At 46.3% G+C, this 26422-nt stretch overlaps 1 protein-coding gene across 2 annotated transcripts in view; it reads left to right on the top strand.

Annotated features, from left to right (window-relative positions):
* YBEY (ybeY metalloendoribonuclease) overlaps window positions 1-26422 on the top strand; it is a 98836-nt gene that overhangs the window by 62679 nt on the left and 9735 nt on the right. For both annotated transcript variants that reach the window (XM_078681439.1, XM_078681437.1), the window contains exon 4: window positions 5156-5287. In XM_078681439.1, coding sequence (XP_078537565.1) covers window positions 5156-5287 — 132 coding nt within the window. The remainder of the gene's footprint in view (window positions 1-5155; window positions 5288-26422) is intronic.

Here is a 26422-nt window from a genome sequence, read left to right as displayed (position 1 = left end):
GGATTGAGCATTAGCTGGATGGCTGGGGGTTTGTGATAATCAGACCGGCTTTAAAGCCTAGTTTTTGATTGTTGATCAGTGATCTATAAATATACCACGGTAAAGGGTGAACATCTATAATGACTTCTTTGATCTGACACGACACAGACCTTTGATTCAGTAGAGAGGCGTTAGTAGTGGGTCATGCTGAGGGACCTACAGCTAGATCCTAGCCTCCTGTATCATAAAACTGTTGTTTCATGTTACTTCTCGTGGGACTAAGGTCAAAGCCATAATGACTTCAAGTTATCCTTATGGAAAAAGGCTAAGTGTGGTGCACAAGACCAGGAAAAAAATATAAAAAGATGGCTCTCTTACAGAATAGTTTATTGCAAAGGGAAAGTGGGACAACCAGGCTTATTTCCATTCTGTATCTCCAGAATGGATACCAGAGTGCTATTGCTTAGAACATAAGATTAAATCTGTTTTATGTTTAAGGGGTTATCAGTTAATACATCATGGGCCAGCATCCTGTACCCTCTGACCGAAATTAAGGCCTCCCTAACTGCCAACAATTTTACTTGGAAAGTGGATGCTATGGATTTGTTAGGCAGATGTGGTAGCTGCACACCTGACATTAATGTGCAGATTAAAATTAATTAATCAATTAAAGACAGAATATCAAGAAAGTGAAAAAATACGAGGTTGGAATCCTGCATGCATTAAATCCACTCACGTGAGACGTGCCACTGTAAAAATCCATTCCAAGTTTAACCATAGTTGCATATTTTAAAATATCCACCAATTAGGAGACTGTCCTATAGGCCTAGCTGGTTTTTAGGTCTCGGCTAGAAGCGCACGAAGCGCGTTCTCGCCAGAGAACTATAGTGATCATTTCAGCTTCTGGCCGAGACCTAACGAGTGGAGACAAGAGGTGGCTGCGCGCACCATTAAGAAGCATGGCAGAGTCGGATTCTGACGCGCGCCTTGGGATTGGGTCGCGCGTGTCGGAATCCGACTTGCCATGCGCCTTGGAAACCGAAACCTAGGAGCCGCGCGCGTGAGCTGTCTACGGTAGAAGCTCACGCGCGCGGCTCTTAGGTTTCGTTTTGACTTTTATTATTTTAGTTTCTGCTGCCTGGAAAGTTCTTAGTGTCGCCTGGATAACAATAGAAGCGCATATGGGGAGACGTTCAGAGGTCCTTCAAGGGCACCACCTTGACCTTAGAGAGCGGCGGTGACTCAGGGGTTGCAGAAATCAGAATCCGCCGTCGAAATGCAGGGAGTTACAATGCAATCAGGCGGTTAATGTTCTACACGATAAGGTACAATGTTCTATGTACACAACCCCACCTGGAGCACAGATGTTGGCATTACTTAGTTCAGCCAAGGGCATAGCTTCGGGGGGTGGGGGCGAAGGGTGGGTGGATTGTTTGTGGTGTTAACGTCCCCCCAATACATGTAATTTCTGTTAAATAGTTGGCGCTGTACTAGTTGCCGAGTGCTGCTGTTGCAGCGCTTTCTCGGCACGCCTGGGGCGTGGTAAAACGGCCCTCCTCTGGGTGGTGAGGGAGAACGCTCGGCATAGGCTTTGGCTTTTGAGGGCACAAGCCCCGGCAGAAGCGAGTTTGCATTGGCTCTGTTGGAAACATGGAGCCTCAGCGGCGGTTGGCTTGATTCTGGCTCCTTGGAGGAGCCAACACCGGTTTTGTATGTGTAGGCCTCCGTAAATGCGACTGGTCTCTAGGGGCCGGTCCACGGGAGGCAGTTGTGCTCTGTCGGGACTTACAGTAAATTGCATTCTGGGTTTGCCGCTAGCTTGGGGGAAGAATTAGGATATATCTTTGGTTCTTGTGGCTTATTTTAACAAGAGCGGGTTGCTTAGCACTCTTGTCTGGGATTTGAATGACTTGGTTTACTTAGTGGGAGTTTTCCGGTGTTGCTGGTTGGCCTGCCTGTGGGTTTCATCTGGTGCTCTGGCTCGGCCCCTTAGGATCTAGGCCGGTTTCTATCATTGGTTTTATGTAAGTTGGGAGACTCTGATTGGCTGTATTCTGGGTAACACACAGACAGCCACACACAGACAGCCACACACAGACAGCCACACACAGACAGCCACACACAGACAGCCACACACAGACAGACAGCCACACACAGACAGACAGCCACACACAGACAGACAGCCACACACAGACAGACAGCCACACACAGACAGACAGCCACACACAGACAGACAGCCACACACAGACAGACAGCCACACACAGACAGCCACGCACAGACAGCCACGCACAGACAGCCACACACAGACAGACAGACAGCCACACACAGACAGACAGACAGCCACACACAGACAGGCAGACAGCCACACACAGACAGACTGCCACACATAGACAGATAGCCACACACAGACAGCCAGCCACACACAGACAGCCACACACAGACAGACAGCCACACACACAGATAGCCACACACAGACAGACCACCACACACACAGATAGACAGACACAGACAACCACACACACACACAGCCACACAACCACACACACACAACCACACACACACACACACAACCACACACACACACATAACCACACACAACTACACATACAACCACACACACAACCACACCGTCAGGACATACTTTCACCAGGCACAGACACCATCAGTCGTCAGTGTACAGTTTCACCGGGCACAAACACCACCAGCCATCATTGCACGCTTTTACCAGGCACACACCACTAGGCGTCAGTGCATGCTTTCACCAGGCACACACACCACCAGCCATCAGTGCACGCTTTCACCAGGCACACACACCACCAGCCGGCAGTGCACACTTCCACTAGGCGCACACACACCACCAGCCATCAGTGCACACATCAATTGTTAACGCATCCACAATTAACTATTGTAGCAATCGCAGTATGGCGCACTTTACTTTTAAACATATTCATCTAAAGCGCAGCATGCCACCATTGCTACAAAAATGACGCTTTTTTTTGGCCTACAATTTATAGACTTTTTTTTAAAAATGTTTTTATTGAATAAAACAGTGGCAGTTATGAGAATAATCATATATTAATATCACTTTCAATCCGCAAAACTTAGGCAGTCGAACAATTCTCAAGACATTAGTCATATATTACACTTCTCAACTGACTGTTCAGGTCCATCTATGCATTGCATTGCTAGATCTCTCCATCTTCGTCATCTGAACTATCCATGTCGTCCTCTGGCAGCAATTCGCATATATCTCCCCTGAAAGTATTTCAAGGTGCCAGGATTTTATTCCATTTACGCGGGCTTCCCCTGGTCGCAATTTATAGACTTTTGTTGCTGTTGGTGTTGCAATATTTAGCAGTGCCAATAGCTCAAACTTAATTAACCCGAGACATATTGCATTGTAAATGCTTGTGATCGGATGGGTGAGCTGGCTCTGCTCCAGTGGCCTGAGTTGGCCCCGGTCCAGTGTGTTGAGACGACTCCTTTTGATTCGCTACGCTTGCTCTGCTCCATGAGGTGTGAGCGCGTAAATATCACCTGTAGATTTAAGCATTATTTGAGACAAAAGCTGCTTTGAGCTTCAGACATGAAACTGCATTTAAAAAGTGACACGCAGACATTTAGTGCTTAAGAAGTGAAAACTGCTCAGATGTTTTCAGTCTAATGAATCATGTAAAACCATGCACAAATAATTCATGGTTGATTTAAATGTGTTTAGTTTAGATTTGACCTCACTAGAGAATGTACATTTAATTTGGTAAATGTGATTTGAACTTTCAAAGTAGCATTGACATTTGTGCTGAATTAACACGCATTTTAAAGTATAGAGAAAGATAAAACACACAGCTCGTGATTTAGTTTGTTTTAGGAAGCCTCACTATCGTCCTTCAGGTAAGAATTGAATGTCTGCATTGTCATGATCCTCCATGAAAGAAAGAAGTGTCTTATAATTTACGGCTTGTAGTTTGCTTTTATCAGTATTCAGCTGTGTAAACAAAGCCTCATTCATTTCATAACGTAGAGTGAAATTGCGAAGCACACATTTTCTTCTGTATTATTATAAAATGTATTCACAGTTTCCGCCTAAATAATACTTTCTTGTTGGAGTAAAAGTTTTCTGCTTAGTTGAAATTGTCTTTAGCAGGAAGCTAGGAAATTAAATCATCTAGAGCAAAATTCAAATGTGTCACAGAACTCGCCTGATTGATGATGTGTCAATGTTTTTCTGCACTTCAGTTGGACAAAGTGCGAAGACCAAAAGTCACATGTTTTGCTGAAATATATACTCGTTCCTAGCTTAGGGGTGTGGGCTTTTGCTTAATCTTTTTTAGCAGGATGATTGCAGAATGGCACAGCTTTTTTTCAGTTCTGCAGTGAGAGAAAGGAGGGGCTTTGGGAGCCTCCGGGGAGACAGCAGACAGGCTCAGAAGGAGAAATGAGAGGGAGGGCAGATTTAGATGTGGACTTTTTGCTAAAAACCCCAAGCTTTATGCTTTGACTAACTGGCTTTGTTAAGCCTTATTTGTCCTATGCTTGTTTCTCTTTATGGGAGATTTTGCAATTATTAATTATTGATTTAGCTTCACGCTAAGCTCACTCTTGCATTATATTTCTTGCACTTTTTGAGTTTTGACTGACATTTATGCCATATTTATTTATAGAATAGGGACTTTTTCCTTTATGGAGTGTTTTGTATGCAATCTATAATATGCCCTGTATTGAGTCTTTTTTTCCTATTTTCAATTCTGTAACCTGATTGATATCCGACTAGTGAATGAAGGCTCATAGAAACTTAAATTTTGATTGGAAAATAAATCCCCTTAAAACTACTCACAACTCTCATTATTGTCTTAAATATTTATTTGCATTTGATTTGTTTATGTAAGTCTCCTCTTTGGTCATCACACGGTGGAAAAGGCCCATCACCTTGAGCGGAAAACAAGGATAGTGGTACTTTGTAATGAGAAATTACTGTGTGATTGTTCTGCTCCTTCAAGCTGGCTCTGCTCCAGTGGGCTGAGTTGGCCTCGGTCCAGTGTGTTGAGACGACTCCTTTCTGATTTGCTACACTTGCCGTGCTCCATTGGCTGAGCTGGCTTCAAGAAAGTGCTGAACTGGCTCCTTTCCTATCAGCTTAGTTGACAATATTTTAACAGCCCATTTCTATGATTGCAGAATTTGAAAGCTGGTGAGTTGCCCCAGCCTGCCTTCAGGGACGAGTACAACCTGGGGGATATTTTTCTTGGTGTAGAATATATTCATCAGCAATGCCTGGACCAGAATGAAGACTTCTATGATGTCTTAACAGTAAGTTCTAAAAGTGACTAGCCCAGAATTTGAGTCCTAATTCTTCAATTATCACTGATACCTTTGTCCTGTATAGTAAATTATGTATCTTTCTAGCAAATGTTCCTCTCTTTTTTACTACCTTTGTGCTTGCGGGGGTCATGGGTCTTGAATAATATATCTTTCATTACTGCCACCTATCTCTGTAGTAGTCGGTGGGTGTTTATGTCCACACTTGTGTATAAATGTCTTTAGAGATAACTGTTTTGTGCCTTACTCTACTATCTCCTAGTGATAATCCTGTTAAGTAATCTCACAGTTGTGTTTCATCCACCCTATCCCACCCCACTGTGCTAAAGCTGTTATGAAGTTTTTCCATCTCTCTGTATTAATCCTGATTGTGTCCTATGCTTCTCCATCTTCCATTATCTTTAGCATGTTGCCTCATTTTCCAGCAATAACTCTATTTGTGTACCTTGTGCTTAATTACATTTTTAATAAGTTTTTCTTTTATGGCTTCAGTCTCTGTAATAACCATATTTTGTGTTGCATGCTTTCCCATCTCCTTCTCTGCTATAAATCCTGTTTTCTTTTGCATGTTCATCTACCCAGTAAAACTCTGGGTTTTGTTGCATACTCTCCCATCGCCTAGTAATCACTGATTTTTTTCCAGTATTGTATCTTTTATAGATTCACATGCTTGAAACTTCCCTGTTCATGGTGGGAGTCCCACAGTAATAGTAAAATAGCAGTACTGAAACATTAGTATAGACCTCATAGGAAAAGAAACATTAATTTAGTAACCTTTTAACCTCATTTTATAACAATCAGAGTCCAGCCAATCAGAGTAGAGACCTCCGAGTGTCCTTCCCTTTCCACCAAAAGAAAATCTTCTCTGCATGTACCAGGGCCAAGTGTTTCATCCACAAATTCACTCTTCATTTATTGGCTTGGCTCCTCACCACGTTGAAGTGTTACATAGCAAAATGAAGATGATTCTGTGCATGGTGTACTGCTCAGTCATTGCATCCCTTTTCTTCCACACCTGAGCAAGTGTTGCCTTATCTCCTGCATCTAGCCAAGGCAGACCTTTTGCATTCTTCCATAAAAGTCCATCTTGCTTCCATTTCTATATATAGACAACATTCAGATCAATCCTCACTGTGGTCCAATAGACTTAACAAAGAGTTTATGAAGGGACTTTTTTAGATCTTATCCGCCTGTTAAACCTCCTCCAGTTCTTTGGCAACTGAATACAGTGCTGTCGCAGCACATGTGGCCTCCGTCCGAGGCTATTTACAAATGCGAATAGAAGATCCTTTCCTGGAAGGTTACATTTCTCTTTACCATCAAATCAGCAAGACGTATCAGCAAGATCCAGGCATTCTCCATGAAAGAGCCTTATCTTCCATTTCTGCAGGACAGGGTAATCTTACATACCATTCCTTCATTCATACCTAAAGTGCCTTCGACTTATCATCTCAACGAACCTGTAGTTTTACCTACGTTCTTTCCTAATCCGTCCTCAGCGACGGAAATAGCTTTGCATTCACTGGATATCAAACCCTGTTTGAAGTTTTATCTGCAAGGAACTAATGGTATCTTTCTCTGCACCCTGAAAAGGACAAAGCTTGATACAGAATGGTATTGCTTTTTGGGTCTCTTCAACAATAGCTTTCTGCCATGAAAAGGCTGGCCGTCCACTGCCTGCTAAGATGCAAGTGCACTCAGCGAGGAAAGTTGCTACATCCTCAGCCCTGTTTGCAGGAGTATCTCTACATGATATCTGCATGGCAGCAAGGTGGGCGAACGCTCACACGTTCATGCAGCATTACTGCTTTGATGGTTAGAAGAAGGCAGATATAGCGGTTGGACAAGTTGTACTACGACGCCTCTTTGCTTAAGGCAGGCGGCTTTTAGTCTCCTTTTCCTTTGTATTGTTTTTTACTATTCTTTTTACCTTTGCAATATATATACCCGATCTTATGTATCTTGTATTTGTTTTACAGTATGTCATTTAATATCTTGGTGGGATAGTTTGCCTACCCACCGCATTTCTTTTTTTCATTTTGGTGTACTGCTTACTAGTAGGATGCAAGCATGTGAATCTATAAAAGGTACAATACTGTAGAAAAAACAAGTTACTTACCTGTACACTGTGGTTCTCCATTATTAAAATATTGTATAGATTCACATGCGACCCTCCCTCCTTCCCAATTAGGCTCACCATTTCATACCTCTGAGTTTTATATACACTCATGCTCCAAATCTGAGGGTATGGTGGTCCTGTAAGGGAAGGACACTGGGAGGTCTCTACTCTGATTGGCTGAACTTTGGATGTTATAAAGTGAGGTTGAAAAGTTACTAAATTGAAGTTTATTTTCCTATGGAGGTGTGTACTAATGTTTCAGTACTGCCATTTTACTATTACCATTGGACACCCACCATGGTGACGGGTAAGATTCAAGCATGTGAATTTATAAAATATATCAATACTGGAGAACCACAGTGTACAGAAAAGTAACTTGTTTTTATGATTCCATGATCTCCCATGTCCTTGTACCAGTCCTTTATTTATGCTTTCAAATGTCTCTGTATTTAATATTTTCCAGCATCCTTCTCTAAGATGAAGGTACTTGCAATGTTTTTAAGCTCTTTCATCGCAGTCTACTAATTCTCCTTTCTTGCCATCTTGTCCCATCCACCTGTAAGGAAAGGTACCTCATCAACTAATTTTTTCTTTTAACTACTTCCCCACTGATCACACTACTGGAACATTCTCCTGTTGAACATTACAGGAGCACTTTTTGAGAATACTTGGGGCCTGTTTTTGAGCTTGTTGGATGTGTTACAGTGTCTCAACCGTGACAGATATCCCGCTCACCTTATTATAGTGAGTGGCAGTTCGCGCTATACAAGTGCATAATACATACATACATACATACATATGAGCCATAAGAGATAATGCAGTAAGGCAGACGGCATATCCATCACATTTGTGATAGAGTAAACCAGCCGGCAAACTAAATCAAGCCCTCAGGCACTATACTTAGACACCTGAGAATAGATGGCTCTGCATACTCTCCAGCTTCACCATTGTTGCTCTTCTAGCTCCTTCCAACTCAGTTTTATTTTTGTTCGCCAATTTGCTTTCTACCAGAAAAGGATTCTTTTGATTTATGTAATATCAGAGGGTAGATGGCATGAAAACAAAAGATGTCTAGGCTACCTTATTTAATACATTATCTCCAGTGGGAAGAGGTTTCCTGATTGGTGACAAACTGTGGGTCACGACCTACTGGTGAGTCACCAGCCGATTTTGGGTGGGTCACGAAAGTCTGAGCAATTAGTAAACATGCCTTTAAATTCTGTGTTTATCCGAGATCGAATGACAGGCTATTTGTCTTCTGGCAAATTGCTGCTTATGGGATTGGTGTTCACTGCGACTGTAAAGGGAGTTGTTTTTTTTTGGTAAACACATTTTTATTGATTTTGATGAATTGAAAGAATACACCAGCCAGTCAGCAGTACACCTTGAAAATCTAGGATTACATAGAAGAGTTTGCGCTGCCCAGTTTAGACACTACTAAAAGCAAAACAGCGTGAATTTGGACAATCCCTTTATGACTAAATCACACCCCCCAACCATTTCCCCCAGACCCTACGATATTTCTTGGGACACCCACGTCCCTCATACATGACTTTCTCCTGTGTGGCGCACCAGTCCACCCCAGTCCGCCATCGTCCAACACTCGGGGTTCAAGGTATTTCCAGGAGGCCGCAATGTCCCTTTTGGCAACCACCATGGCTGTAGTCAAAAACAACTTCTCATTACGAGACCCATCCAACCCATCAGTGATGCCCAGGATTGTGTGTTTTGGGTCATGTGGGACCTCCCACCCTAAAACCTTGGTAAGCTCTTTCTCGATTTCCCCCCAGAACCGCGTCAAGTGGGGACATGCCCATACCATATGGAGGAAGTCAGCTGGGTCGTGGCTACACCTAGTACAGGCAGAGGTCGGGCTGAATCCTGTTCGATGAAGGCGCACCGGGGTAAGGTATCCGGTGTGTAAGTAATAGAGTTGCATCAAGCGTAGCCTAGCTGATGCGGTGACCGTTCTAGGGGCCATAAGGGCGTCACATCAATCCTCTTCCTCCAAGGTGCCCACCCAACCCTCCCACTGAGCCCGCAGTCGGTCTAGGGAAGTAGGGGTATTGTTGATCAGTGTGCGGTAAATGCAGAAGATGCCTCCCTTCCCCAGGTCCCCAAACATAATCTGAGCCTCAGGCGGGCTGTGATCAAGAAGCCCTGTACCTGTTGTAAGGTGCGTGTGGAGGGCGTGTCACAGTTGCAAATACTTATAGAATTGCGATTGATGCAGGGAGTATCTGTTTTGGAGGTCGCTGAAGGAACGCATGTGATCCCCCACCCATACAATGCCTAATTGTGAAATACCTATGAGGTCCCAAGCCCTGAAGCCCTGCAGCTCATTAACCTGTTTGAGCCAGGTCCCCTGCCACAAGGGTGTGCATAGGGCAGTGTGTGTGTCCATTTGGTGTGTCACAGTGCAGCCCTCCAGGCCAGTAACACAGAGCAGGTCACCTCTGGTAGGCGAAAAGGAATAGGGGCCCTGTATAACATGGATTGAATCATGGCGAGGCCCAATTCCCCCAATTCGAGCCTGTAAGCCGGATCAGACCATCCCCCATTGAACCAATCATGTATGGAGAGAAGTTGAGTGGCAAGGTAATACAAATAAAGGTGAGTCATCCCTAGACCCCCGTCAAACAAGGGGATCCTTCAGACATTTAGCACCAGTCGGGTCCTACCTTTCCCCCACAGGAACTTGTTGACCATGCTATCCAGTTTGCGGAACTAGGCCCTTGGAAAACACATGGGGGTGTTTTGAAGAACATAGAGGAAGCGGAGAAGCACCATCATTTTAAAGAGGGCAACCCTCCCCATGGAGTTCAGGGGCAATGACTGCCACTTCTGGAGGTCCGCCTTGGCCCGTTTCACCAGGGGAGTGACGTTGAGAGCCCAGCTAAGCTCAGGGAGTAAGGTCATCCGTATCCCAAGGTATTTAAAGGATTGATGGCGAAGAGGTATATCGGATTACCAATCGGAGCATTCACGGGATAGATGAAGGGGAACTGGAACCAATTTGTCAGGGTTCAACTGGAGGCCAGAGGCCCGTTCGAAGGAATGCAGAATTTTAAGACAATGCGGGCCTGACCGGGCTGGATCTGCTAAGTAGATGAGGACGTCATCTGCATAAAGGGCGATTTTGTCTGGCTCGATGCTGGGCCATTCCCATCCCCGCATGTGCTCGCATGACCGCATCAGGGACGCCATGGGCTCCATCACCAAAGCAAAGAGCAGGGGAGAAAGGGGACAACCCTGCCTCGTTCCCCTGCAAACCGAGAAGGGCTCTGACAGAACCCTGTTCTCCAGAACACAAGACCGAGGAAGGGCCAAAAGAACCCTGACCATGACCCGAAAGCGGGGTCCCATCGTACCAAGGACATCCTCTATAAACCCCCAAACCACCGAATCAAAGGCCTTCTCAAAGTCTACAAGAAGAATTGCAAGATACGGGGTTAGGAGATGACAGTGAGCCAAGGCTGATTGTAGTCTACGGAGTAAATGCCAGGTGCCACGTGAGGGCATGAGCCCACATTGGTCGGGATGAACCAGTGTGGACAAGTGGGGTTTGAGCCGCTGAGCGAGGATCGTGGCGAACAGTTTAACCTCTGTATTAATGAGGGAGATAAGGCGGTAGTCTGCACATCGTTACGAGAGCGGTCGGGATTTAGGAAGAACCACAATGGTGGCCATGTCCATCTCCTGAGGGAAGGAACCTTTTTCAGCGGCATCCCAGAACAGTTCTGCAAGATGGGAGGTGAGAATATCCCGGTAGTGCACGTAGTATTCTTGAGGGAGGCCGTCCTGGCCCAGTGTCTTGCCGGAGGAAATAAGGGTGATCGCTTCCCCAATCTCCTCACGGGTGATGGGGCAGTCTAGATCATCTTGGGTAACGGGGTCTAAGCTCGGAAGCTGCCGCCCCCGACCTCCAGCAGGTCCGCAAGAGAAAGGGTTGGAGTTCTAGCCTCGTATAGTTGGTGATAGTAGGGGGCAAAGGCAAAGGCCATCTCCACTGGGAAACGGCACACCGAGCCATCTTGCGCCACGATCTCGGGAATGATACGGTTTGCCCTAGGGTATGTGGCAAGGCGGTGGAGGAGTGAGCCATTTTTGTCACCCCAACCATATACCCTGGCCACGGATTAGCGCCAAAGGAGTTTGACTGCTTTCCAGCGACAGCTGCTAGATCTCTAAGCAGAGCTGAATAAGAAGTCTTGCATCGGAGGCATTTGGGGATCGAGCAGAGGCACGCTCAAGGTGCAGGGCCTGTGCTTCTGTAGTAATTTGTTCCAATTGAGCTTGCCGCTGGACTTTGAGTTGGCCCTTGGTGACCCCTCTAATCGTGGCCTTGCCCACCTCCCACAGGGTGTCCGGGGAAGAGACGGTTCCGGTTCCCGCCCCACCACCTTCCGAAACTCTGTGTCCTGAAGGAATCAAGTATTTAGCCTCCATGTTTGCCTCATAGTGGCGGGGGGGGGCGTGCAAATCGTTATTGCGGAATGGTCAGAAATACCTCGAGGGAGAATTGCGACGTCCTGAATCACAAGGCAGTCTGTCGATGGGACGAAGATGGCATCAATTCATGCTTGTGTGTGGTGCGCCGCCGAAGTGTGTGTAAACTGTTTAGAATGTGTGTGCCGTATATACGCCATGCATCCTTAGACCTAATGATTCGGGCCAAGTTGTCAGCTGTTTTGCCTGTGCGATTCTACTAAGGGAAGGTGGACCGGTTGTATCGGGGTCAGGTGAGGAAACCGCATTAAAGTTGCCCCGAGGGGTAGGAATGCCAAGAGGTCAGCGGATTTCGTTAGGGTTGGCGCTAACATTGATGGAGGAGAGTAGAGTGACACAAGATTGAGGGGGCTACTGTTTAGTGTGCCACTGCATCAAGGATTGTCTGCATAGTCACAAGGGGAAGAGAGCGTTTCACCAGGATCGCCACCCCTCTTGAACCCCGAGTGAACCCCGAATACCAAATCCTCTCAGATGTGTTTCTATGTAACAGTAAATTGTCCACCCCAAGGCGTTGTGCATAACGTAAGACAGCCATGCTCTTAAAACGGTCCAAGAGGCAGAGGCCGAGACACGCATCTCGGGGGTTGAAGACGATGTTACAGAACTCAAGCGGAAGGTGGCAGCGACGGAAACTGTCCAGAATGGCTTGGTACTTCGGGCAGGGGATACGGAGGGCCGGGTGTGCCGCAACAACCTCTGTTTTGTTGGCTTTCCGGAGGGCTGCGAGGAGGGCAATATGGAGCGGTTCCTCACGACATGGCTGGAGGGATGGCTGCCGCCGGAATCGCTGTCACAATGCTTTGTGATAGAACGAGCCCACCGAGTGATCATGCAAAAACCTCCGGTGGGGGCCCGACCACGGCGAATTATCGCCAAGCTACTTAATTATATGGACAGAGACGCGATCCTGAAACAGCCCGGGCCAAAGAACCACTGTTGTACAAAAATGCTCGTATCCTCATTTTTCCCGACTATACGCGGCAGGTCCAACAGCAGCGCCAGTCGTTTATGGCCGCGAAGGCGCGGCTAAGGGAGCTTAAACTTCCATACACCCTTTTGTCGCACACCCACTTCTTCGACAGCCCCTAGGAAGTTTTTCGATGGACAGATGAGACGGTCCGGATACGGCCCCACACCCCGCCGTGTAGGGATCCTAACTCCTCGACGAGGGAGATGCCCCGGGGGGATCCCGGTCAGCGGCAAAGAAGCCGAGAGCGGCGGTCGCAGTCCAGGAGGAGGCGCTTGAGGTCACGTGAGGTGGTCTCCCGAGAGAGGCAGGTCCCGGAGGAGCCGATCTTGGAGAAATGATGGGGCAGCAGCAGAAGTATGGCGGACTATTGGGGACACTCGCCAGATTGCCATGAACTGGGCTTGTGCTTCCACTGGTAGTGGACTGGCGGAAGCTCGATTACTTGTTTTTGGGCTGTGAAATGGGGATCCATTGGTTGGGGCGGACCCGGTCCTCCAGTTGGGGTCCTGGGCCTAGCTCCTCCGCGATAGATACTTCAGAGTTGGGGTTGAGGTATGGGGTGGGGGGTTGGTTGGGCTGGGGTTGTTTTGGTCACCAAGTCCTTTGTTTACTACAGGCACAATGGGGTTCACACTCACACCACCGCTGCTTAATATCCGCGCTGCATGACAACAGTCTCTCGCATGACTAGCCTGAATGAAGGGGAGCATGGTCGGCAAGAGGGCCTTCGTATTGTGAGTTGGAATGTTCGAGGAATGTTAGATAAGGTCAAGCGGGGGGCAGTACTCCAGCAGGCGGAGCACCAGCGAGCGGATATCCTGTTGCCGGAAACGCATCTTATGGGCACAAGGGTCTGGTGCTTGCAGCGCTTTGGCTTCCAGCAGGTCTTTCATTCAGGCTTCAGTAGGGGGTCGAGGGGGGTGGCTATACTGATACACCGGCGGTTTCAGTACACACATGAAAAGCAATGGTATGATCTGCAGGGCCGATATGTGGTAATTCGGGGCAAGATTGGCGACTTCCCCATCATACAGGGTAGCGTATATGCACCGCCTCCGCTGCAATGGACTCTAATAGAAAAGCTGAGGTTACTGTGGACGGAGATGCCTGATGATCTGTCAGTACTGGGGGGGGGACTGGAATGACGTTATGCAAGTGGCACTGGATAGGTCAGGACCTGATGCGGGGGCCAGGGGTGGCTCACCCACGAAGCTACACGCATTGGTGACTGGAATGGATTGGGTTGATATGTGGCGTCGGGCACACGGCGCGGCCAGGGAATACACTTATCTCTCGGCAGTTCATAAGACATTCTCTCCGCTAGATTATTTATTTGTACACAGGACTGGGGCGGGTAGAGTGCTGGCAGCTGAGATATTGCCCCGAGGTCTTTCAGACCACTCCCCAATTACCATGGAGTTGGACATTGGAAGGACTAGGCAGCCAGTTCGATGGCGATTGGCCGTGTGGAACCTGCAGAAAGCGGAATATACGACTCACATGGGGGAGTCCATCGCCCACCACCTGACAGAGGATGAGGGCACTGTGTCTAGTGCGGCCACCCTCTGGGAGGCACTGAAGCCCACGTTGTGGGGGGTGGACATATCATGGTGTACAGCCGCCCGCAGGCAGCAGCGTGAGGCGCTTGTCCGAGCCGAGGCTGACGTAGAACAGCTTGAGCGACAGACCCCGAGAGTCGGGCAGTGAGCTGGGGGTGAGGCAGCTGCTTCTGGCTCGTCAAGAATGCGCGGCCATGCTGATGGACGAGGCGCGTCAGGCTTGGCTCGCCACACGCAGCAGGGTGTACCAATGGGGGGACAAGTCGGGGAAAATGCTGCATCGGTTGTGCCAGGGAACCATGCACGCGCAGACCTTTCCTGCAATACTGGACTCGGCAAGGGGCCGAATTAAGGACCCATTGGCTATTGCGGAGAGCTTTGCCCAGTACTTTGCCGACCTGTATGCTCCCCGAGAGTGCCTGGAGGCTGACATGATAGACAAATTTATAGCCGACCTGACTCCTAGGGCGTTGTCGGACGACCAGCGAGATCAGCTGGAGGTCCCCTTCTCGGAGGAGGAGCTGGGGGTGGCTCTGGGGTAGTTGAGAGCTGGGAAAGCTCCTGGCCCAAACGGGTTCCCCAGTGAATTCTTTTGCCGCTATAATTTGCAGCTGGCCAGGCACTACAGAGCAGTGGTGGAGGAGGCCCGGGAGAGGGGGGCGCTTCCTCCGGATTGGAGACACGCAGAGGTGGTGGTATTTCAGAAACCTGGACGCCCTCCGGAGAGCCATGCGTCCTACCGCCCCATCTCTCTCTCAAACGTGGAAGCCAAGGTCTTGGCGAAGGCGTTGGCTAATCGCCTATTGCCACATATAACATCCCTGATACACCCGGACCAGGCGGGCTTTATGCCCCAGAGGGCTACGCGGCATAACATCAGGAGGGCGCAGGTGGCAGTTACGGCGATCCGGCAGCTGGTGGAACCGGCGGCGTTGCTCCTGGTGGATATGGACAGGGCGTTCAACTCCCTGAGCTTGGTCTATTTATTTGCCCTGCTGCCTAGGCTCAACCTGGGTCCCAGCTTCTTATCATATATAAAATTGCTATATACTGGCCTCACGGCAACGATCAGGGTTGCGGGGCGGTCTCTTCTGCTTTTAAGATTCAGAGGGGTACCCGACAGGGGTGCCCCCTGTCGCCCTACCTGTTTGCTCTAGCCATGGAGCCATTGGTGGCATGGGTGCGCATAGATGCGCAGGTCCATGGGTTTGAATGGGACATGGGTCTTTCCGACAGAATAGCCTCTATGCGGATGATGTTCTCTTCTTCCTAACGGCGCTAGATAGAACAGGTCCACGGTTGTTGGAGATCACGCAGATTTTCGGGGAGACGTCGGGCCTCTACATGAGCCCCCGCAAATCCACACTGTGGGTCCTAGACGGGCAGACGAAAGTGGGATCTTGGGCGTCCACGGTACAGCTAGCTGCAGGAGGATTGAAGTACTTGGTGGTAGTATTGTCAGAGGTTCCAGCGGTGGCATGGGAGCGCAATGTGGCACCTGTGTGGGATAGGACGCGGGCGGACATCAGGTCCTGGTCTCGCATGCCTCTGACGTTGTTCGGCAGATCGGCAATTTTTAAAATGGTGGCACTTCCCCGTCTCCTCTACCAGCTACAGAACCACCCATTCCCGATTCCAGCTCGGTGGTTCCGCATGGTAAACTCTGTGTTGGGGCAGTTCCTGTGGGAGGGGGGGAGGGTGCGGGTGGCAGTGCGCACATGCTTTCTCTCTACATACAGCGGGGGATTGACTTTTCCTGACCTCCTATCATATTATCAGGCCTCGCACCTGTTGGTCCTCAACGACTGGTGGTACGGGGACAGGGGGGATCCGGCATATGCCCTAGAGCGCTGTCTGATGGGTCAGCACACATTATACACTATACTGTACTCAGCCAGGCTATGTGGTACACTGCCGCCGGCTACGAAGGTGGTGTTCATGATATGGAAACAGGCGCTACGGCGCATGGGTTGGTGGGGGGTCTTGACACGGGAAACCCCCTTGTGGAACAACGGGCGGCTGCCCCAGTTGGCTGCTCTGTCAGGGCTCAGGGGATGGGATGACATCGGCATCTCCACGCTGGGTGACGTAGTGGTTGATAACACTATTAAGTCCTTTCGGAATTTACAGGAGGAATACCAATTGCAGCCGACACAGTTCTATCAATATTTACAGCTGAGACACGCGCTATCCCCGAGTTTGTGGGGTTTGGAGGACATCCCCGAGTTCAGTCCTATAGAGGCCAAACTCTTTATGGGAGATCTGGGAGATAGGAAGATCTCGCGCATATACCAGACCCTAGTGAGGCACTGCTCCCCCACACTTCAGAAGCTGCGGGGGGATTGGGAGGCTGACGTGGGTGTGCTGGAGGAGGAGGACTGGGTGGAGGCGCTGACGTCCCCGCGGGGGGCAGCCATTGCAATGCAACTTCGGCTGGTCCAATTTAAATACCTTCACCGGGTGTACTTTACCAGGACGCGCCTCCGGCGAGCGGGGATGATTTCCTCACCGATATGTTTGCACTGCGATCAGGTGGAAGGCACATTTCTCCACACAATCTGGCACTGTACAGCACTAGAGCGCTTTTGGGGGGGGGTCTTTGCATGTCTCTCAGAGGTCCTGGGGTGGCAGCTAGCCCGCACACCGCCGTTGGCCCAGTTACATGTAATGGAGGGGGTGGGAGGTAACAGATACAAACAACACCTCCTTGTTAGGATTCACCCTAGCGAAACGAGACATTGCACAGGCATGGGAAGTAACGAGGGCCCCATCAGTAGCAGTCTGGAAAAATGGTCTTGATTTCTGCATGAGTCTGGAGCAGCCTATTTTTGTGGCGAGGGGGTGTCCACGCAAGCATTATAAAATTTGGAACAGGTGGGCAGAATATCGGGGACTGTGGCTGGACCCCCCTGTGGCAGATGAGCAGTTACTGCCGGGTTAGGGGGAGACTGTATGTAATTACAAAGGAATGCGCCGATGGGGTAGTGGGGTGGACTGTGAGTGCCATATGGTATATGGTTATTCTGTATAACGGTGATTCTGGAATTGTGGACCTCAGTGACCCTTGGGAGGGGTTTCGGGGGGGATTTGGGAGAGGGGGGAGTTGGGGGTGTGGGAGGGGGGGTTTTCTATACGCTATTGTTTTTGGGGCAGATATTCCTGGGGGGCTGACCGAACAGTCAAGGGCAAATGTGAATTTGTTGTAATGATTGTGCAGTTGCCTCCGGGTTACGGGGTGCTGCTTGATATATGCTACCTGAATAATAAAATATGTTTTATAAAAAAAAAAACGGTCCAAGAGGCCATTAACATTCCAGGACATGATGCACAGGGAAGTGCTTAATAGAGGTGTATCGGGCAGAGTGGCTGGGTGTGGCAGTAAGTCCCAAAGGGAGGTCTGGCCTCGAAGGTGGATGCTAGAAGGCCCAGTGAGGCAGCCAGAGGGAAGTCTGCGTGTCCCACTGGGTGCAAGTCAGGGTGCCATGTGAGTGCTGGTGCGACAAAACTAAATAACAAAGGAAGCAAAACTAAAAGAAAAACTCACCCGACACTTCAGGAACAGAAGCATCTGTCGCCCTAACAATAAACAAGTGAAAGAACGACCAAACTAGAACGCTTGGGAATGGGGAAGCATGGAGGACCTGAAGTGGGCTTTCATGAAGGTTGTGTCTGCACAGGAGGACACAAGCCAGCAGTCAAAGCTGTCTGCACTATCTGAACAAAAATAGCACCATACGTAGCAAGAAAAAAATAATGAGAATCATAACTTCAGAATGATCTTACCCAACTCGAAGCATGCTGCTCTAATTGCCAATCCCTCATCTTCACAGTGAAAGCCAGTTATTACTAGACTGTGAAGCAACATAGAAAAGCCAAGTTTTCTTCAAGGCCATCAAACATTGGATTTATCCTCACCCACGATCCACAGCCCCTGCCTCAGTTGACAAATGCAACACTATAAACCTCTTTTTCTCCAAGAAAATCGAAAATACCAGATCAGCATCTCTGGCACATCTCTCTCCACTTACTTCCACCCATTCCCCATTGCCTCACCACAAAATGGACCTCCTTCGATCCAGACACAGATGGATCTCTGTAATATTCTGAAATCCATCATTCCTACCTTCTATGAAGACAATGCTCTTCCTCCTTCCATCAGCAAATCACTCCAGGGAGAGGCCATAACCATCATTCTCCATTTTGCCAACACTTGCCCAAGTCAAGGAACATTCTTAAGCGCTGTACATCTAGTACGGTGTATATGGTATAAGAATTCTAGTATTCACATACATTGCTAAGTGCAGAGACTCACTGGATGTTAAAAATGCTGTGTCTTCATTTAGCTTGTTACAGGATTACATTTTGTCTTCATTATAGTTTTCCTTTTTTACTTAGCATCTTTCCATGATGGTGGTTTGAACATGTTTTTTTTACTAACACAACAAAATGGCACATATGCATTTATTATAGTCTGCACTGTTAGTTCCAGGGACACATACTAGAAACGTGATGTCCTTGCTCTGCTTTGTGCTCATAGGAGATTGCTCTTTCTTCCACACTAAGTAAATATATTTTTCTTTATCTAATGCAGAATGAGATATGGTCGGTGTTTTATTATCTAAACAGTGTCCATTTTGAATTCAGGCGAGAGGCACTTCACACCGAAGTTATCATGGATGCTGTGGAGAGCTGTGAATGAGGTGCAGCTCTGCAGGTCCGACACATTCTAAGAAGGAAGATAGCTGCGAAGGCAGATGTGTGCAGGCTAGCACACTTAGACAGAGTGCATTTGTTAATTAACTGAGGCCTGCTTCCTGAGAAATAACACCAAGTTATGGGGTTAGAACATTCCAACTGGGTCTGGGCAGGGTAATCCCACCATGCTCTCACTAGAGAAAGAGGTATTAGTAATAGATAGAACTAATAGTAAGAATAATCAACGTGGTCGAATTATTCATTTTTTTCACCATACTAATAATACTTATAACAATGATTTGTCTCACCTGCTAATATTCGCGGTTCATGTTTTATCTGCAAGGATTAGATCTTTGCAATAAACAATTGAACATGTATTATTGTCCCTTCTCTTTGTGAAACCGTGGGCATGTAAAAGTGATAAACTAAAGGGTTAGATCGGTTTCCACTAATTTCTTTGGAATAAGGATGGTCATTTTCGAGGTTGCACATGGCATCTATAACTAGAGTTTTAAGAGTTTAGATGCGGTATTGTGAATTAGCCGGTCCAACATTAACTGAAAATATAAGACTTACTCCCTATATTATGAAGTTTTGTTGACGCAATCCACAGTTCTACTAAACCCATAGGAACCATGTAACATGGCGCCATTTAATTGGTCTCCTGAGTATTTTATTGAGTTTGTCCAAGGGTCCTTTATTACCTTTATAAAGAGACATCCATGGTAATAAGGGTTTATCTTCATCAGGTTTAATAGGTATCACCTATTTATTTTTGTAGGTTGATCAAGCTTGATATTTCTTTGAATTCTATTCATTAATATAGCAGGGCAACCAGTGAATATTGCTGTTAATTGTGGACCAGCAGTAACTAATCATTTAGATATGTGCTCGCCAATGGCCGTGGAGATTTTACCTTTGTGGTTTAGGCTCATGAAGCGTATAGATGTGAAATTGTTTATTCCTGTGTTACATTTCCTGCAAGTGATGCAAATTCACTGACATTTCACACATATATACTGAGGCTGCTGATTCAGGTGCATATAGACCTTATGACTATTTAGAAAGACCGCTAACATTTCCAGGAACATCACAATTGGTTCCAAGTTGCCCTCCTACATACCCATTGGACTGAAAGACTGGACCCTCTCAGTAACGATGGGGTGACCTGGCTGGTCTAAGCAGGCTTTACTCCATTTCCACATGCAAATAACTTAACACAGCCAGAGACACTTAAGCTCCTAAATCATTTGAAAAGGCTGTAGCAACGTCTGATGCAGTACATAATGCATGCACTAAATACTGCCCCAGCAAGGGTTCCTTATTCTGGACCAGCCCAGTTGGTAGTGCCTGCAATTAGTCCGGTTACCATTAATGCTATTATGGGTAAGATCCCAGCTAAACGTAATGAGATTGCATTTTCGATAGCACAAAAAACAAATCAGTTGAGGCAGTTTTCCCCCATATGGTACCCCAAGATAAAGTTAGTATGCTTCCTCGAGTTGAGGAGTGTAATACGTGTGGTACTGTATTTACTTGCATCTTGCCTGAAGTTCTTAAACAGATTCAGAATAAACATGGAGCAACCCCTACCCTAGATTTGGGGATGAAACTAATGGGCAACTTTTTCACAGTGTCCTCAATAATTTTAAGTAATATTTAAAGGGAGGCAGCTTCTTTGGCTACACGTCAACAGCTATCTTGAGTTCAGTACCTGCTGTAGATCAGGAATGCGAGCTGCCTAAAATAATTTCTGAAACCTATACTACTATGATTCAAGTTAGTTTGGAAACCAGGGCAAATATGCCACAAGTTAGAGGCAAGCAAGAAGCCAATAACGCCAAACAGACACCTAAGTCTTCTAAAAAATGCTGGGATAAACATGAAGAACTAAATGCAGACTAAACCCCTCCGCAACTGGAGTCTACCGAGAAGCGTTACAATTTACATGACCATAATAACGTTTTTAAATCCTGATCAGCATTCTGATACGCGTCCTTCTCGTTCTGTGCAGGACTTTACAGACAAGCATTCAGAGTGGGGGGGTCAAGGCTAGGAATATGTGAAACCAAAGACTGACTCACAGTGCTCCTCTGACATCAGTATAAAAAAGGAAGATAAACTTCCATAACAAAAAGCACAATTTTAAAAGAAAAAGTTGGTGGGAATTTCCACAGAAAATGCTACAAATTCTCAGAACACTACTTCGGAAGTAGACGTGGGCGAGGTCCTGAAAGTTCACCAAACTCTTCAAGGTTTTCTGGTGGTAAGACTCACTGATGAATATATACAGGTTAAAACTCCAGATCAGCAGCTTTATATCGCAATCAAGCGAGTTTGGATAAAGAATTACCTTAACATGTTATACTTATAAGGTCCAGCACACAATGTCCTATTAAGATTAAGAAGATTCTATCACAATTAGAATATCAAAGTGTGATTGAGCCTTGTGTATTTCCAGTGTTTCCAGTGGTTAAAACTGATAATGTTTATCCCATAGTCTTGGACTATTGGAATTTAAACAGTTTCACACTGAATTTTGTTGTACAAAGTTCCTACAGCATGGGCTTGATAAATGTAGTTCGTAAAAAAAATACAAACCTACATTGGACATTTCCAATGTTTTTTTTCTGCCTCAATGTAGCCTCAGAAAAGCGGAATGTGGCCCCTCTCTCCACGTTGGGAGCACAACAACGATTCTGTTGAGTCCCATAGGGCTGAAAGGAGAACAGTCCAGGTCTGTTTGCTGCCCAAGTGATGTCCATCTTACAAGAAATTGACTCTAAAGCATTGGCTTAGGTTGATGACATTTACATCACGGACGATGATTTAAACATGCATTTAGCCAGAGTGGATCTAATTATTCCGAGATTTGTTAAATATAGCTATAAATTTAATTTTCTAAAATCTTAAATTGCCTTTCTCAGTGTCCTGTTTTAGGATATAAGTTATCGAATGAGGCAAAAGTTTGGCACCACATTTCTTTGAGAAATGTACTCTATTGCAATCACTAATTACCTTAAAAATGCTTCAGTCGGTTTTAGGATTTCTGAATTTTGGTTGAACATTGTGGGAATGGGGGTCGGGGGAAGGAGAGCCGTCACAAATATAGAGGTGTCTTTAACCGGGTTTTTATTCAGAGTTTCTCTACCACCGGTTGGGTTTAAAGCAAAACAAGGGTAAAGTACAATGAACATAGTTCGTGAGTCCCTTTAGCGGCGAACTGTCGAGGTCATCACTTCCAGTCTGTGCCTCGAGGAGAGAGAAGGCCGGCTTGCTCCAGGGATGGTTACTCGAAAGAGAAAACAAAACAGAAAAGAGCCACGTTAGGGCCGAGATCCGATATATACAAAGAATGAGAGGGGGTTAGGGTAGTGAGGGAACACCAGGGTTCTACCACCATCTGTAGCTGTCTATTTGCGCAGGATGACAGGGTACGGCAAGAGTGTCCACCCTCAGGCTACCCGGTCCCACCCCGTGAGGAAAACAACCCTTGAAAACGCCCTCGTACCTTGTGTAGCCACACTTCTCCCTTGGAAGTGTGGCGGGGCGGCTCATGGAAACGTTGGCCTCCTGGCTTGTCGACTCTCGGCTCCAGGGGGCTCAACAGCGGTTCGACGACGGTTCCTCCTTCTTCTTCCTTGGCGGCGTCTTCCTCGTCTACTCGCTCCGTTTCCGAAGGATCCGCGCTGCAGTAGAGAAACGGGGTTTCCTTAAACGGCCCCAGTTCCCCTGATTGGCCATCGGAGGATGACGTCCAGGCGCCGGATTGGTCGGGTGCAGATGTAGTCGGCGGGAACGCCCCCAGCGTCATGGAGGCTGGATACTGAAGCTGACGAGCTGGAGGCAGGGCCGGGGAAGCCCATGAGACGTCAGAGGGATCCTGCGGACGGGGTGGAAAGGAAGAGACGTTAGCAGACACACCCCGTCCGACAGCGTCAGGGAGCTCGTCCAGGTCAGGAAGCCCGGCTCCGTGACAAACATATATACCAGATTATGCACAACAGGTTAGACTGTTGTAAAATGTAATTAGTCCTGCATTTTCTGATAAAGATTGGACATTTGAACATACTTGTATTCTCTAGAATTTCCAGGCAGAAATGCTTTAATCTAAACATTTACATACATGTGTTAACTCTAATAATTTGGTTATCTGCATAATTGCGCGTTCTAGTGGTTATACATATGTTTTATGTAATGAATGAGAAACAGTGCCTATTGCATATAAATCAATTTTTTATTCCAATGTGAAATGCACTTTGCTTCCACTTAAAACATTTTGACTGCAGTTCAGATAACTGTACTGAAGGAATGTCCATTGGTACAGGAGAGACATATAATTGTGGTGTATTCTGTTCCGGCCCTAGCAGCTGTCACCAAGGCCAGCGTTCCAAATGCTAAAGCCTTACATGCAAGATGGACCCAGTGCACCTTTTCCTTGACAACTACTGATGTAGACTATATTTTCAGCCCTAATTTGAGAACACTGGTATATCTCCAGTATGAACAGGAATAAACCATGTCTAGTGTATGCCTTCATAATCTATACTGTACAAGTACTCAGCTGTGTGTGCTGCAGTGAAGGGTGTCATGAAGAATGGAGTTTTTCAGGCACAAAGGACATATACAAAAAACACTTGGCGACTGTACAGCTCAGCTTGCTGAATTGAAAGCTTTGGTTCTGGTTTTGTAGAATACGGATTCAGAATTCCCCACACTTATGAGTGCGATTCCTATTACTGCATTCAGGCCTTGTTGTATATTAATCCGCCCCCTATCATCCTGAGGTAAATTCAATAGTGGAACAGAAGAACTGTGTCTCAATGCAGTCCTTTACAGCTACAGTATTAGGTTCAAGTCATAGTTGAATTCATCACCTGTATAGTGTACAGAGAGCTTAAAATAATCCGCCTGAACGAATGTTGGGTGGTCATTCTCAGTATGAATTTTTGGGATTCCAATGTTTGTACTCGATCTTGATAACTGGCGCAGTGGAAGAGAGTGTGCCCTTTGATAACAATTAACATTTCACTGTCTTACAGGTATTACAAGACTTCTAAGATTAACACTCAAATTTAAATTCTCAACAGTCTTCCACTGACAAAGTTAAAGTGCAGCTAATGGTTTCTGGCTGGATTCCTAAAGTTGCAGATCTAGTCCAAGAGAAAATTGCAGATAAATAGTTTGGCCTGCCTTTTACGCACCGGTGCCTATCCTTGCCATTGAAGGTACCCAAACTGTGATTTTGCCACCAATTGCTGATTGTAAACAAAAACATCAAGTTTTGATTGATTTAATCTAGTTACACCATCTGGTCAGTTCTCTGAAGTAGCAATGAGGGTATCTGGGTAGTTCATTGTTACCTCTTCGTACCCTGCAGGAAATACCCTCTACATGCAATAGGTAGTCCTGATTGTGCTACCGCTTGGCTGGGGTCTCCAGATGTTGAGCTTTCGATCATTCACATTGATTATGAGAACACAAGGTGTGTTTCTAAACTTCGCGTGAAGAGGACCCTGGTTTTACTCAGACTACCTCCAGTTATTTCATCAACAATGATGATTTGTCTTCAGACTCTTCACATACCTTGTGTGGTGTGCGTATCCCTTTAGCTGTCACAGACATAGGACCTCCTTGGTCCTATTGTTTTCTTTCACTATTTCTTCTCATCCTTTGGATTGGATATGATACAGTCTTCTTTCTCCTGTTAAATGGACACTCTCTCCCTAATTGTATTGTTCTAGAACTGTTAGATGATGTACATACTCCACATTTGTTTTTGCATAAGGTCCGGAGAGGCTTGTCTCTTTTGAACACTACACTGTGATGCAGTTAAGAAAAAATATGATTGCGTAGTAACAACGTTTCACAGTCCACTTTTTTGAACATTTATTTATCCTCTGTTTTATCCTTATGAAATGTCTAACTTATTTTGTATGATACAATTTTTTGGTTTCTTTTAAGACAATCGAATGAAGTTGATTATGACCATGACCATTACTGCATTTCCTGTCCATGATGGTATTGTATGGGATCAAGTTCCCTATGATATTTTTGGTCCAACAGAAACATTGCAGATTCTGTATGTAGTTAACGTTGCTGTGGATGACATCATTACCCCGGGTTTCATTTCAGATGAATGGGATGTTGTGACTGTTACTAATATGCTGTCTGAATTAGAATCATACACAGTATTTGAAAATGAATATTTATATTTGAATTCTGCAAATTATTGTAAAATGTTTTGTTATCAACATTACTCCCATCAGTTTTTACACAGAGCTAATACCCCACATGCTGTTTTTAATTATACATAGTGGAAACACTGTTCGACACCACCTGTGGGTTGTTTGGATACTTATTTGAAAAGGTTTTCTTATTTTTCCAGTCATGTTAGTACAGATTGTGTTTCATATTTTTATCAGCTTATGCCTTCCCCAGCGTAGGAAAAACACGCTCAGTCAAACTAAGTTAATTTATTCTGATGAACAACTATCACTGCAGGATTATGAGTGTCGTAATGATAATATTGAGCTCAAGCCTGTTGGGGGAACACACTATTGGCAAGACCAGGGCACTGACGCTTTATTTAAGCATGTCTGATCCCATGGCAAATTACCTTTTTAAACAAAACAGTACAACAGACTACATTTTTTGAGTTTGGCAATGTTAAAAATATGATTATGCCAAACATTCCCTCTATTCCACCTCCAACTACGACAGATGCCAAAGCGGCAAGCATGACACATTTAAACAGCATGGGTTTCCACAGGCTCGAGTAGGCAACATGAGCCGATCCTTCAAAGTTAGTCTGTCAGAATAAGAAAGTGACATTGGATGCTATTGTTGCATACCTTTCATTCCCTATTCCGTACTAGTGTTTGTTTCTTAGCCCTGAAGAAGTCGCTGTGCACAATAATAAGCATGACAAAACACGTGTTGACTAAGGCTGTTGTGAATAAACTAAAGCACATGTTCTAGCAAAGACTCAAGCTTCTGTCACACTGTTACTGATATCATTTATAAACTGTTAGCGTGTGCAGGGGACTGTTTCTCTGTTTTACCAATGATATCCACACGTTGGGGGAGGAGGGTGGCTCTCCCTACCCTTATGCACCACAATCCTCACTCAGTACTAGAGTATACTTACATGCTTATTTCCCAGGATCGCCAATACCCCATAGAACCACCCACCAAGCAGTTTCATCATCAGAAAGGCTGTCAACACCCGGCTGGCACACTTCATCGAAGTCAACAACATCCTATACACC

This window comes from Lissotriton helveticus, chromosome 3_1 (genome assembly GCF_964261635.1).
Source record: "Lissotriton helveticus chromosome 3_1, aLisHel1.1, whole genome shotgun sequence".
NCBI classification, from domain to species: Eukaryota; Metazoa; Chordata; class Amphibia; order Caudata; family Salamandridae; genus Lissotriton; species Lissotriton helveticus.
Note: the sequence above shows the minus strand (reverse complement) of the source record. Positions and strands in the feature narration are given on the sequence as shown.